At 40.1% G+C, this 16144-nt stretch overlaps 1 protein-coding gene across 12 annotated transcripts in view; it reads right to left on the reverse strand.

The window, feature by feature from the left end:
* The window catches only part of nrg1 (neuregulin 1), a 220875-nt gene that overhangs the window by 23908 nt on the left and 180823 nt on the right, over positions 1 to 16144 (reverse strand). For 11 of the 12 annotated variants that reach the window (XM_047051218.1, XM_047051214.1, XM_047051216.1 and 8 more), the window contains one exon: positions 771 to 909. In XM_047051218.1, the coding sequence (XP_046907174.1) occupies positions 771 to 909 (139 nt within the window). Of the gene's footprint in view, positions 1 to 770; positions 910 to 1359; positions 2386 to 16144 lie in introns of those variants that run through there. The other variant, XM_047051227.1, reaches the window with a different exon arrangement.

Consider the following 16144-nt stretch of genomic DNA (forward strand, 5'->3'; position numbering starts at 1 on the left):
AAATACAACATTGGCCAGGTTGCTGGGGTTAGTTACTAAACTGGAGCACAGTGGGTGAGTTGTGGTGCTGAGGAGGAGGCTTTAATAATGCAGCAGGCTGAGGTCCACGCAGTGAGGGACCCCCACCTGTTCCAATTTGCCATCTCTTCACCTACTTAGCTGAGCTAGCATCACACAACATTTGTCAACTACCCTCTGGTTGGTCAAAAATATGGAAATCTAGCACATTAGGCACCCTTAGTACATTTGTATTGCTCAATCCAGGCCCAGGTCATTTTGATTGTTTAATGATTTATCCAAACCTTTCCGTGGACACCTCAGCTTTAAAGCATCTCCAACTTCCCTGTGATATCCTGATGGAGGGGTTGTTTGATGTTGCCAGGTTCAATTCTCCCCACAAAACTTGTAAATTAGTTCTAAAATTAGCTACTAGAGGCCTAATGGAATCAAAGCTCTAAGGTTTTGATTTCAAGGAGGCAGAACAACATCCAAAAGCTTCAATTCAAAACGGACAGATACCACTTTATGATAACTTTGAAGCCCCCGTTGTAACAGAAAAATACCATTCTGTGCTCTGCAGTTGGCACCATAAAACATTTATGATAACACATAATGAGAGGACACAGACAAGGCTGCTGTCCAAATCAAAACCGGAGTAATACGTTTGATTATAACAACACTATATTGCCATGTCAGTTAAATAGTTATTCACCATAGTATCCAATCACACTGAGTTATGTGGGGGGATAGGACTGATATCCATGCCCTACCTGCAGAGGAACTTTGTGCTTCCAGGGATGACCTCCAGGGTGAAGCACTCGCCTCCATTCACGCAGTAGTTCTGATGGCTGTCGCTGCAACGAGTCACATGACTGGAGGTCTTTGCTGCAGGGGTGGTGCTGGTGGCAGCTGGAGGGAGACACCGGGAGAAGTGATTAGCATTGAGGAAATGGAATGCAGTATACCCCTGAGGGCTGCGGAGCTGAATTCTTAATAGTAACAAAAGTGATACTATAAATGATGGGCACAGTACAGAGCTAAAATGCAATAAAGAAACATGTAATGATTAAACTACAATCACTGACGGTGTACCTCTATTTAACAACCCTGTCACAAAGTTAATCAGAAAAGAAAAAGCAAAAAAACATTTTCAGTAATGTATGCAAATAATTATTTTTAACAAGCATAAACATGCAATATAGTTGAGAAATCCTAAAAATCAACAACACAGAGACATGACTCTGCAAGAGTAGCTATCTGATAGTAGCTAATAAAGAAACCACAGCTTAATGTCAAGAGAAACTAATTTAAAAAAAAGTTAATTCATAATGTGCAACCCTTAAGAGCATGATAGCTCACCTGTGAGGTTTCTAAAAAGTCTGGATACGTAGAGATGCATTTCCCTTTTCCTGTCCATCCCAGGAGCTCAGCCTGACTCTGGCCAAGGGTATCAATAGCTCTGGCTCTAAAGAGTTCTTTGGAGTGCTGTATCTAATGCCTTCCACCAGGACCTATACTCCTCAGTCTGCAGTCTGAGGGAAGCTCAAACATTTCTAAATAAGCACTTTTACCCTATCCCTCATCCGAAAGTCACTTCTGGTATCAGGTCTTGCGCATCGGAAATGCAGCATGGCATATTACGTGAAAAGACGTCAGAGCCTGAGACTCTCAGATTTTGTTTATGCTTGCACTAAAACAAATATACAAAGAGCAATTAAGACACCTGCCAGCTTGGAATTGTGTCTGTGACAACAAGCACTCTGTGATTCTGTGATTAGCTGCTTAAGAAATGCCTACATCTAGTATGTGAATCAAATGTCTGCTCATTTCTTCACCAGAACCTCTCTTCAGTACTACAAGGGCTGGGGGAATGTGCCTTTACATACTGATTGTCGTCTTAAATGTATTTTTTTTGTTCCGGCCAACTCTACCACAAAAGAGTGAACATAGCCACACACCTTTACCCCTTGTAAAAAACACTCTTTCCTTGCTGACGTCTTTTCCTCCATTATCACCATTTGCAATATTATTAGGAACGTGACCCAAATGGCTGAATGTATTCAAGTGTGACAAGCAGTGCACAAGTCTACCTACCTTATTACAGTATAATGTCTCATTGTGGCTTGGTTTGTGATGCATGATTTGGAATTTGTTCCAATATTGGTGTTATGAATATGTTTCAATACTGTGCACATTGCAGTGGTGGCTTAATGAGAGATGAAAGGGAGGGGGTGCTTTATTTAAAGATGCAAAGAGGTTTTCTGTTACAATGCTGCAAAGCTGAGCTGCACTTTTTATTGTGCTTGATGGAACCAAGCAGACAACAGAAGATCGATTCAGTTCCATTTCTTTCTTTTTTTTTGCTTGTGAATAAGAAACCCAAAACCCCGGAAGGCGGAGACACTGCATGATGGTGCCGAGCCAACCAGTAGTCTCATCCCGTTTCTACTACGGCCAACAGATTTTTGCAAACCCCAGCAGTACCACCGTCAACTGTCTGTGAAGGCAGTTTTCCCTGAGAGTAGTCAAGGGCAGACTATAATGCACTGCACCAACCGACTTTTTAGTCTTATAATAACTCATCAGCGTGTGGACAGGACACGATAAGTTAGAGGGTGGCCACCATAAACATGTATGGAGGCAGGTTCAGAGATTGTGATACAATTTAAAGATACTGTGTCGCGCGACTATTACACCACTCAGTAAGTTGCGGAGATGTTTGAGTATTTAAATAAAGGTTTAGTTGAGCGCGGATGTAGAGGAAAGACCATCGGAGAGACGTTGTTGAGTAACGTTCTGAAACACATGGCAGAGAAATCAGTACAAACTAAATAATGTGGGATGTGGGAGCATTTCACACTAAATACGTCGAAAAGGTGTTTTAATTGACCAGTGCGAAGTTAGTTTCATATTCGACATTCATCTCACATTCGGAAGACGTTACTTTGCAGCGTCGCGCTAGGGACCAGGTGAAAACTACCCATACCATTTTGAAAAATGTAGACTTTTATAATATTTTTATGAATATAAAACCTCAGACAGACACCAGAGTATCTTAACAATGTCTGATATACTTCCACAGCCTTTACTTTTTCAATTAAGTTTCAAATAAAATGATAGAAAATCACTGATCTTTGAAAATAGCTTAATCCTCGCAAATCTTAAAGGTCACATGACATGAAAACTTCAATTTAGGAGGTTATTTAACATGAATTTACGGAGGTTATTTAACATGAATATAAGTTCCCCTAGCCTGCATTTGGTCCCCCAGTGGCTAAAATTTTCGATAGGTGTAAACTAAGTCCTGGATGTTCTTCTCTGCTTTGGAGAAAATGAAGGCTCAAACGCTCCGTTTGAAAATCTGCTCCTTTTGACGTCACAAGGAGCCTCTGCACATATTTTCGCTGGAAATGCGCCGACACAACCTCTCAAAGTTTTGCATGTCTGCGCCAAACATTTCAGCCACCACTGTTTCCTTAACTTGAGCCAATACAAAGTTGGCCTTTGCTGACCGTCTGAAATTAAATTCTGGATCAGTAGCCTACTCCTTGGTCCAGCTACAAACCTCGGACAAGTAAGTCAACTAACGCTTTTTCATTTTGTTGCTTGCGATAGGGTTACCTAGCTTGCCACCTTTACTGTGCGTGTCCACTACAGCGGAGCGGAGCATCGGCTTCCAATTTGTTTTAAATGAAACCGGGCGTTGACGCTGGTGTAGGGCATTGTGTGAGCGTCAACGCCCGGTTTAATTGAAAAGGGATTGGAAGCCGACGCTCAACGCCGCTCCGCTGTAGTGGACACGCACAGTTAGAATCTGGCTGTAACATTAGCTCTACAGCCATCAGCTGAGGTACTGTCACTAATGTAAAGGTAGATAGCATCAAGTATGTGTGTGAATACACATTCTGTAACGCAGTGTTGTACGCTTCGTTGTCATGTGGATAATGTTCTGCTGTTCGTGTTATAGCACGCGCGATATCCGCCTTTCCCCACATTGAAATGACTGAGTGTGCAGCTCTGCAAACCAGGGTTATCAGATGAGAATGGGCAAATTTAAGGCATCTTACAGCAACAGGTCTACGAGCCATTGCGATACATCCACTGTAAACATTAGCGCATGGTGCCGCCTCTCCTCCTCATTTAGCATTTAAAGCTACAGACACAGAAACAGCGCGTTCTGAGGAAAGCTCATTGTGGGACTACTCATGGTGGCTATAATTCTGCACCAAGGCTGAATTTCGGGAAAGAGACTTCAGATACAGTATTAGGGGACCACTAATTCCTATATAAAAGCATCCAAAAACAGCATGTCATGTGACCTTTAACTTTTTTCAAATTTGTGTCAAAAAATCATACATATACACCAGATTATTTTTATAGAGTCTGGCCTACTTCCACACCCTTTCAATTTTCAAAAATGTTTTAAACAAAACTCAAATAAATTGCTCTTTCTCAATTGTGTGCCTGTTTGTGCACATTCTGAAGATGTTTTGCACTGTCAGTTCTATTTTTGAATAAAGGGTTGGAAATTAATGCTTTAGTTTTTTTATCCGATTCATCGATTAATCGAAAAAAGAATCGACAGATTAATCGATTACTAAAATAATCGTTAGTTGCAGCCCTAATCACACCACAGAAGAATGTGTTGTTACTACCCATCCAGATTCAAATTAAAAAGTAACACGACAAGTATGTTAAATTAAGATTTTAAATCGTGAGAAAATCATCAATCTCCTTTGCTTGATACTGGGGAAGGCGCTGCCTCTCTCAAGAAACTACAACCCGGATAATGGATGCTATGGCAGGTGAGAGGAGGAGCCATGCAGTGATCTGACGTAGATAGGTGGCTGTGACGTATATAGGTTGGGTTTTGCCCCGCCTATACAAAACTTGAGCTGAAAACGGGTGAGAAACGGGTGAGAAATGGTTCAACTCCACATTTCAGTGCAACAAAATGTTCGCGCTTTGCACATGCTTTCAGCAAAGCATTTCACACGTATTTAATTTGCTGAGAAGCAAATCATGACATTTGCTTTACAGCATCTTTAACAAATCTGGTGGTAATTCTCTCCTTAACAATATTTACAATCTCATCTCTGGGAAATGGTAATCTAAAACCCTTAGCATAATAAATATAAAAAACAGGCTATGCACCAGGATAAATAATTGGCACAGTGTTCCTTTAACTTTCCAAAGAGCCGGTTACTACAGTGATTAAATGACTTTAAACAAGGATGGGCCATTAGGGTTGTTAGGAAATATATGTATCTTTACATGAGAATTTATTTTCATATTGCCCCAGTGTTCAACCAACACCATCCTGTTTCTCTTTTCAAAACAAAACGAAATCAGTCAAATCAATATTCTATTTAATATCCTGTTAAGGGTGCTGTTCATTTGATTAATTGTAACTTTCCTTAATACAGAAGCCTAAGTTTTTAACACTCATATCACATGTCACATCTGTGTTAAGTAAAATTCTCTGCATATATTTTTGAAGCAAGACCACACCCTAGCCTGGTGACCTGGGGCCCGTTCTCCGTACGTTGCTAACTCAGTTACCTGGATTTGATTGTTGACGATTTGTCATTATCTTGGATTGTTCGGTTCTTCGAAGCTCATTCTGGACATGCTGTCATAGCACCAAGTCCTTTAGCTTAAACCTGCTCGGGAGCAGGCTTATTTTATGTAAACACGATTTGATTGGGACTTTGTAAGCAGAGGTGATAACAGGAAGTCTGTCACAGCAATGTCTGCCACAACCTGTGTCAGAAGGTGCAAAAATAATTAGCAGAATTTAACATGAAACCAAATTAATTGCTCATAGCATGATAGATAAATCCTTGAGCACAGCGCGATATGCTACTAGCCTATAGTTTTTGAGAGATACTCGTTTTTTTTCATTTACATCATATATTTGTTGAAACCACATTATATGACATTAAAGAAGATAAACAAAGTATGAACATACAAAAACATAGGCCTAGCCTACTGTATTTAGCGATAAAACATCCAACGTGGTCACCACTATAGATTTAAATTGGTCTGCTACTTTTTGCCAGCCCTCTTGCTTGGATTTTGCAGACTTATAGGTGTTCCCTGGCGTTCTGATTAAATCTTCAAATTCGGAGTAACCTTCGAGCAAGCTGTTGCTCTGTTCAGCGTTGCTGATCAAGGTTCCTACTATCGATACATACCCCTTTTAGACCAACTCAATCCAGCTATACTAATTATAAACAACATGGGTGTTCGAAGAACCGAATTAGCCAGATCATGATTAGCAAGATGATGTCATCTTGGATGTGTCTTTTGATCTCGGATGTAATAAGCGACGTACAGAGAACGGGCCCCTGGCCCCCTAGTGCGACTAGATTAGCTGTGTGTGTGTTTATGTAGCATGGTGTGTGTGCCTCCTGATGAGGGAGTGGTGAGGCCAGGTGTTTCTCTGTCTGCTCTAGTCCCCACACAGAGGCCATGGAGCCCAATCTGTCAGATGAATAACATCCAACAAGCCTAGGCCAATGTCAACAGGGGAGTGTAACCAACATCTGGTCAGACAGGAGTCTATGCAACAACGACTGCTGGTGCCCTCAAACACAATCTCTGGGGACGCAATGGGGGGGGGTGGTATGCTGAAGTTTGGCGGTAATGTGTAGTTAGTGACAAGTCAGGAGATCGACATAATCCTTGCAACTCTCTTGGGTGGAGCAAAGAGTGTACCATGTCAGTTACTGGCAGAAGAGGAGATACAATACTGCAGAGGAAGTTGCAATGTTAAGGCAGCCCTGAGCTGTGAATTGCAGTCACAATCCTACTCACTGTTTTAATGGTCAATGTACTGGCAAATTTCATAACAGCCCAAAAACAAGGGAAATAAATGAGACAAAACGAATAACCTGAGTACTGTACTACTTACTGTTTTAATAGCTGTCAATAAAATCCTGCATCATCGAATTAACAACTTGATTGGATTTTTCAGATACAACACACCTCATTACCCCCCTTGTGGGATTTTTTTTCCAAGAGTGGAAATGATGGACATCTATTAGACGTACAGTTGAGATGTTTATTTGGGTCTGCACAATGAGTCTACGTCTTCTTATAAAGACGATCTAAATCAGGAGGGATTAGTCTATCAGTGAATGTTAATTAAGTAAGTAAGTCTGTTAATATGAGGTTGCTTGTTTGTGAGCTGTCTACACCATCCTTTTTCCATCATCCTGTTGCCTTTCTTTTTCTTTCATTTTCACTATCAATCCTATTTAGAGATGGTCGTCTGTTTTATTGCTAGAAGAATGACAATCTGCCTAGGGTCCAAAACTCAACTCAAAAAAGCCAACACTACTTTACACTGGTAGAACATGTACACAGAAGGCCCTTAAATAATAGCAAATATAATTCCCTGAGCACCAGATTACATGCTTATCAGCTCTGCTGGAAAGTAGAGAGGATGTTGCTTGTTTCAGCCCACTTCCTGTGTGGGCTACTCCAGGCTTACTCAAACTAACAGGGTGCTAGCCATGGGGAGCATCTGTTTTAATCAGCACTGTCATGCAATTGGCTAATTACTCTCATTCTGTCTTTTGCTCATGTCCGGTCATGGTATGTGAACAGATGAGCAGCCTCATAAAAACACTACTGGTGATCCCCCCCCCCCCCCCCCCCCCCCCGCTTTTCCCCCCCCACACCTGAGATATTTGTACTATTTATGCCCCTGATTAAATTAAGAAATGGTTATACAATACTACTTGCATAGTATATATTTGACCAAACTCTTGGCAATAGTACATTAAAAAAACGTTCTGAAACGTTCTCAACCCTGGGTTTGTAAAGGCTCTGGTTGAGGTGGAGACTACTGCTGTGGCAACACTGCGTCAACCAAATTGACTTAGCAGCCAGTGTGTGGACGCCTCTGGGTGTGTGCTCTCTCCCAGCAAGCTGTTGAGTCATTAGCAAGACCAGCCAACCTCATTGTTGTCTTTATACTGAACTAGCCCTGGAGACTCCTGGTTGCTCCTTCAACATAAAGAGGCCTCCCCAACATGGACGATTTGTATAGGATTTAGGAGAAGAAGAGCAATGGAAATTTGAATGCTGAGAGCCAGAGAAAAGCAGCATCAGGAGAAATAATAGCTTTACTGGTTACTCTGGAAGAAATGTAATTTTCTATGTGCTTATGTTAATTACAATCAGCTAGTACATTATCATTTGTTAATATATTCTGTTTTATTATATATTTTGGTGTGTGTGTGTGTGTGTGTCAGACCTGCAAACTCCTCAGAGTAAAAAAGGTGACAGTGTCGTGGGGGGTGAGGGGGGGCGTGCCCCCGGCTGGATTTTTTTGTGATGCAAATGACACATTTCTGAGCGTGACTTAAAGGCCATATTGCAGGTTAAACATCACTGTTGATAAATGGGTACATGAAGCACTCAATATATGTATATCATTAAAGAATCTCCAAATGGTGTCTCTAAATGGTATTAAAGACCAGTTTTTGTCGTTTTTGGTGTAAGCATTAACATATTAGTGCAATTTGGTGATGATGTCACGTTGGAGAGACTAGGCATAGATATCCAACGTCTATAAAGGCGAACAATGGGTTTTGGTGTTTCAAAACCCATTGACACTGTATGACTATGTTTAGCTTGTGTTCTGCTCCTCTCTCCTACCAACCGTCTCTGGAGGAGGGGATCCCTCTCTGAATTGCTCCTCCCAAGGTTTCTTCAATTTTTTCTCCCATTGGGAGTTTTTCCTCGTCTTCCTTGAGGGTTTAGGTTGGTTGAGGGGCAGTTCTATGGGCGTATGTGAAGCCCTCTGTGACATGCTTGCGTGTAAAAAGGGCTATACAAATACATTTGATTTGATCCATAGACAGTCTTAAAAAAGTTGTATGTATGTATGGTTGCTATATGTGTTGTATTGCTGCCTTGCCTTATTTCAAATTGTTTATGTTTCCTAGATGTGGTCTATGTCACTGTTTCCTAGAGCGGTTAAACACCGTTGTTAAATACCCAATCTACTACTGAGCCTTATAATAAAATCTATATTTTTATACTAATTCTCAGTGCCTCTTTAGTGAAGGAAACCTGGGTGTACTGGGCATTACACTAGGTTTTATTTTAAATAAGCGCATGATCAGACCGTGCATTAAAAAGTGCAGTTTTCATTTGTTGCGCATGCTCTCTTTCTCAAACAGAAGTGCGTGTACGTTGTTTTCATGGAGACAACCAAAAAACCATCATTTATTGTTGTGGAGGGAGTTAGCAAGATTAAGCTGATGCGAAAATAATTAAATGGATGGGAAAAAGACGCCAGGAGGAACTGAAAAAGCAAGGTAAAAAAAAGAAAGATCTGTCACTTCATAAATCTAGGTTTCTGCAAGGGTGGGAAAAATAGCATATGGTTTCTCAAAAGCCCTGAATCTTACAGGTAAAATTTGGGTTGTAATTTTCGAAGAAAATAACAGTATGTGTCCAACGTAATGTTTATATTACATGCAGCTCCAAAAACTATTTTGCACTGAAATTAATGCAAAAAAAATATCTTGCGCGCGCTATGCGTGCTCGCATTAACATGGAATTCCGATTTCAGCTCACATAAAATCCTTGACTAGGACCTAGGTTCGGGTTAAGCCCCGAATGTTCAACCTATGGCTCGTATGTCAGGCATCCTGGTGGGGATGGGCTGGATTTGGCCATTACACGCTGAAAATGGGTCCCACTCTCTGATAGTAGGCTATTTATATAATATATATATAATTGTGCAGCTCCCCCTTGTCAATGATCTAGCACCCCCTCAGCACCTGCACAGTTCTATGATGTAATATCCGCCGGCCTATAATAACAAACACCTATTGGCTGTATGTTATCTTTGTTTTTCTATCAGTACTATAAACACCATTCTCTGACCTTCATGCCTCAGAAAGACTTTGCTAGCACTGTTGTGTCTGAACTGGTCATTTTTATGTTGAGGTGTTTGTTAAACTCTCTAATTTGCAGATTGCTAATACTTAAAACACCCAGAACTCAAGTCACTCCGTTAATGAAGAGATGGAAAAAACACTTTCTTCATCATTACTCGGTATCACTTTTAGAGTTACAGACTAATCAATGGTTGGAAACTTTAAAGGGGTCTATGATTGCAAAACCAATTTTACCTTGTCATAGTTGAACAAAGACAGTTCGGTGGGTAAAATGGACATACAGTGAACCTCAAAGTCCATTGACACCTCTTTCCTATCTAAATCTCACAACTTGAAACTGCAGCTGTAAAATGATCGGTTTTGAAAAAGCTGTATTTGTGACGTCACAAATATAGCATCACCTTTGTCACGCCCCGACATTTACATACAGACCAGTTCGGGCCCAGGATCTAAGACAGTAGTTAATCTGCGCGCTGCTCTGTGTACTTCCACGCGAACAACAAATGAGAAGGTTTGAAAGTTTTTAAAGTATATTGAAAATGGACCATCGTAAATGCAGTGTTCCAGGCTGTACTGGGAATGCAAACACTTTTCATAATCTTCCCAATAGTGATGGGAAGTTAGGTTCATTTTACTGATTCGGTTCTCGTTCAGTAAAATCAAATCTTTTTTCGAGTCATTCCTTCATTTCAACAGGGGGGGAAGGGGGGCTATACGTCCACTGCAAACACATATGATATTCTCATGTAGGTTAGTGCATGTGCATCAGCAGATACAATTTTTTTTATAAATTCCGCATTCAAATAATGTATCATGACAGTTTGTATGATGCGGTCATTTATTATCCCACTCGCATTTAATTATCACGGCAAACAATTACACTGCACTAAACTGAAAGTTAAGTATAAAGTGAAAATAACAAAAACAGTCAGCATGATAACATGAGCGAATATCATTCACGTCTTACTAAAACAGCGGCCATGCGAAACGGAATGAGGAAACTGTTTGCTCTACAAAAAAAATGCGGGTCACGTGAAAAAATAATCCAAAGACTCGTAGAAAGACGAGTCGGGAAATGAACGAATCGTTCCTCTAGCTACCAGTACAGAGCCTATGCAGGTAACGTGAAAAATAATCCAAAGACTCGTAGAAAGACGAGTCGGGAAATGAACAAATCATTTCTGTTTACTTAGACGAGCCTATGCAAGTCCCGATGGGCTGCCACGAGAAAATGAACAAATCACTCTGAGAGACTCGTTACTCCCGAGTCCTTGTAAGGATTCGTTCAAAATGAACGAATTGTTCACTAACGACACATCACTACTTCCCAGGGAACCAGACACTCGACGGGCATGGCTGATGTTTTTCTATGAGAAGATCCCTGTGAAGTTTGACACTCATTTATTCATTTGCTCGAACCATTTCACAGGGTTCATACAAGGTGCTTTAAGTGCTTGAAGTACTTGAATTTGACTTTTGAAATTTAAGTCCTGGAAAACCCTTGAAAACAGTCATATTAAATATGAGGTACTTGAAAAGTGCTTGAATTATTTAAAGACAATATATATGATTTTACAAAGTAATTTTGAAGTGTAAAAAAAGAGTATTTTCGCTTAAAATTAACGCCTTAGCCCATCCCCCTCCTGCTAATTTACTTAAAGCACCACCCGTTTTTTTCTGGCATTCTTTGGTTTGCGTTATAGCATATTATCATGTTCTCAATTAATTTAAGTGTTCGGTTCTGAAAAAGCGCTGTCTGAAGCGGCATTCTTTGCACAAACACCGAGAGAAAAACCTCTTCTCAGCCAGTGCGCGCCAGTACCGTATTAATTATGCCTACTTGAGGACTTAACAGAAACTTCGTCAAAATGACAATTTTGGCGAGTATCCTCGTAAGCAGTCTTTAATGAGTTTCAAAGTCTTAAATGAAGGTGAAGAGCTGGAAGAAAACTGGATTTGTATCAGATGCGCTACATGTGCGTCAGGTCTTAGAGACAGACGTCTAATAAACCCACTGCTGTCCGTCTCATTAATGTTAATCAAAGAAAAAGAGAAAATCACTGCTCTTGATTGAATAACATATGTAGCTTTAATAAGGATTAATTTAAAGTAAATAAAGTATGTGTTTGATAAATGTGATCTATGATTGTAGTCCTTGAAAACCCCGAAAATAGTGCTTGAAAAGTCCTTGAAAGTACTGGAATTTCATTATACAGTATCTGTACGAACCCTGATTTTACCAAAGAGAGTTTTAAATGAAAACCTTGGACAATTTAAAGAAAGATTTGGTAAACCGCTGTTGCTGAAAAGACAACCGTATGCTCATCACAAACGCAAGCTGTAAGTATGATTTTATCGCTAACAGTTAGCCTATTAGCAATGCTAACGTCTCCTGTATCAAGCATTGGTAGAATGTTAAATACGTTTTAAAACACTTCAACATACTTTACTTAGCAAATGACTCTAGCTAGACTCGCTGTATTCGGCATTAGAAGGGGAGCTTCCGAAAAAATATCCAGAAAACAAATAGCATTCTAGCCTATTGCTAATGCCTATGAAGATTATCTAATTTGAAAGAACTGGAGAAAGGCAGGTGCTAGATACAGGATACGTTAGCATTGCTAATAACTGTTACGAACAAAATCATACTACCGCTTGTAGGACTTGTAGTCCTTGGTGAAATGGTTCGAGCAAATGTGTAATTGCCGGTCGAACTGCACAGGGATCTTCTACGCTACGGTGTGGACAAACATCAGCCATGCCCGACGAGTCAATGTCAGCTAGACTCTAGCTCATTTGCTTTTTATTAACGCTGATTTGCAAGGAATGCAAGAACAGCTAGATAGCAAAAACACCTAGAATGTAGGCATGTAAACTAGTTTAGCTTGCTAACGCAAGAGCATAGGTAGAATGTCTGAGTTTATTGGCAATGGGGCTAACGTGTTATTTCATGTTCCTGACTGTGTTTCATTTGAATAAATAACCTGTGTTGTCATGTAAATCTACAATTCACAATGCATTTTTGTCAAGATCTTTGCCAGGTTATTTTTCATTTGATTTTTAGCAAGATATCTAGCTCACTGAAGCGGAGTTGAGTCACGATATAGTTTGGTTGCTAAACTGTAACGTTACCCACCTAAGTCGATCCCGTTGCTTTGACAACAGAAGTGGAAACAACCAACATTATCATTTCAAATGATATCTAGTCAATCTGTTGAAAACCGTGTAGTGTAGCCACAGTATATTTATTTGCACGTTTTTATTTAAAGTTTCCACCTTTGACGTTTCAGTGAGTGCTGTTGGTCGTGTTGCGTTTTTGCTCCGCAGCTTCACTCGCTGAAAACCAACCAATCAGCGCACAGCTCATCTATATATTCATGAGCATTCCATAAAAGGAGAAAAGCTAGGTTTTCCCAGGACAATATCACAGGAAGCACCGCGGGGCATAGAACAGCACACGGGCCATTTTTAGCCTAACCAATGTTACATACCCTATTCGGAGACCTTAAGGAACAGTGTGAAATACTCCCCCAAAAAACAGTCAATGAACCCTTTCAAAAACACTGTTGAATGATAGAACTGGCTATCCATCCTACTGTCCATGATAAATCAAATTTACCAGAAAGGACCAAATAAGGGAACCTGAACCATTGATAAGTTTGTTTGGCTCTTTAGTGTTGAGTCAAACCCTTAGCCTTTCCTTCATTCAAAATCTCCACATTTCTAGACCCCATTGGAGGCGGTTTCTTTCAGTTAATAAGAATCCTGTCAAATTCACCTAAAACACCAAAAAAAGGCATACCCAAATAAAATTGAAAGCTTTTCTTGAACAATTTGGAGTACATGCATGGTTGTGGTCTCTTTTGAAAGGTGACACTGAAATTCCTTACCCTTTTGTCAGGAACCCTGTAAGTCCTACTGTATGGACGCACAGATTTTGGGAGCCACCTAGTTGGCTTTAGAAGGCTATGGACAGGGCAGGGAAGCTCCTATTGGGTAAAATGAGGTGTCAACTGAAAAGTCAGAGTGCAGTGGCCATTTTGACACCCGGATATTATAAATACTCAGAAGCATACCAAAGTTATGACCAATTGTACACGATTGACCGGTCTCTTCATGAACAAGAGTTCATGGTTATTTATGGATGTAATACATGGTTTTTGCAGAAATACTTTACTTGTTTAGATAGTTTGGACCTTTGGGAATGTAACTTAGTGATGGGGGAAACAAAGCTTTCCGAAGCAACAAGCTATTTGAAACAATTTTGTCAAAAAAGTCCCGCATTTTTTAAGCGATACATTCTCCCCATAGGGATATCTGCTGGTCAGTTCATGGTATGGCGACTGTATCGAGAGATTGAAGTAATCGAGTGACGTCAAGTCCAATTACAATCGTCATTGTCAATTTGACAATAAAGGTCATGTGTCAATTGTTTACATGGCAAAAATGTTATTATAAATCTTGTTGTATTACAAACAACGTAACGTCTTTACTATTTTACAGTTCGTACGTATTATTATTATTTTTTTAAGGTTCTGATAGCATTTTTCAGATTTCAACTACGTTAACTATGGCTTAGTGGTAAGAGCACTGTCCTACGATTAAAGAATTAGTGTGCTCGAATCCTCCCTCTTACCTCACTTTAGAGGAAGTATATGCTAATTGAATACATAATTAATTTTAGACTAGGGGCTGATGGGGATGCCACATGAAGGCTGGCTAAATGTTTTAAACTAGAGAGAGATGTACGGTATGTGCTTGTGTATTTGTGAGTCTTTTAAGCGTCTGAAAAAATATGACTGGCACAACACTGTCAGCTGCTCGTGTGACGTCCAAAGCTTCGACGGGAGATCACACGTTTTTTGCCCATTTGAAGCTATGCTCGACACGTTTGTATCGGTACCCATTGCTTCAAAAGGTTGATACCGCTTTGTGAGCACGGCTTTGAGCGTAAAATCACTAATGTAACCAGACAATTTTTGTTGGAATGTATTGCATAACTGGACAACTCTGAGCCTTGTTAGGTGAGTAGTCTCTGTTTACATTCACGTTGTTGACACGTTCGTGGTCGGACAAAGACGTTGAGTGTACCTGCTTTTGAGACTCAATCTTGAAATGGCTTATGTCAATAGAATCACAAGACTCGTAGCTTTCCAATGATATATAGCATGTGTAGCAGTCTAAATTTCTATATTTTTGAGGGAGGGATTTTAGTGGCCTGCACGGCCCGCCGGCAGCAATGGAAAAAAGCCACCAATATGACTGCACCTTATATTGTATATATACCATATTACAGCCTCTTTTATATTTAAATATCTAGCCTTTACACGCTATAAAACCAAACCGTTTAGTAAAATTCCTGCCGAACGTTTAGAGTCCTCTGCGAGCGCATCATGGTGGCAGAAAACCCGGAAAGGATAGCCTTTATAACGGCTAGCTAGAGAATTACACTGATTATACAACTAGTTAGACAGTTAAATAGTTTTGAAAAAGACCAAAAAGGTCGAGGAGGACAGCCTTTAAGAGAGAAAGCGATTCCCCATTGATCTGTCAAATCAGAATTTTGATGTGGGTCACGAAAGTCTTGAAATTTGAGTGAAAGTGTCACCCGGTAGACTGAATAGTCTTAGCCTGTCTGTCAGCCATGTCTTCATGTCATGTCACAAAGTTAATAATTTTACAGTTTTACAGTCAATTCTACACCCAAAAAAGTTGCCTTTCTGAGCAAAATACAATATTTCACTTCAGGTTGTGTACCAAAGTCAAACACTGATTATAATTTAAAGGACAGGTAATTGCAGCACATATGCACAAAATATCCCCAACAAAAAGTGAGTAACTAACATTTATGTAATGTAAGAAGAATTCTGCCCATTTCTGTGTTAACCCCACAAGGAAGCCATTAGCTTTTTAAAAGCAGTCCTTGAGTGTAATGTAATTTTACTGGCCTACTCTGGGCAGCCAAATAGATTAAATGAGTGGACCAGGACCATGGACAAATGCTAATGCAACAACACCAATCAAGGATGAACACAGACATGTTGCTATGCTGTATGTCTGACAATAAACCTGAGTGACAGTTACTGTTACCACAGCTATCGTAAACAAACTCCATGAAGAACCTCACATACTGTACATACAGTTGTGCTTCCACTTTTTAATGTTTCGCACAAGGGAACAATATCATGAGCAAGGTAAGGAGAACCTCTTAAGGGCATTGT

Source organism: Hypomesus transpacificus, unplaced genomic scaffold (assembly GCF_021917145.1).
Source record: "Hypomesus transpacificus isolate Combined female unplaced genomic scaffold, fHypTra1 scaffold_142, whole genome shotgun sequence".
In the NCBI taxonomy this organism is placed as follows: Eukaryota; Metazoa; Chordata; class Actinopteri; order Osmeriformes; family Osmeridae; genus Hypomesus; species Hypomesus transpacificus.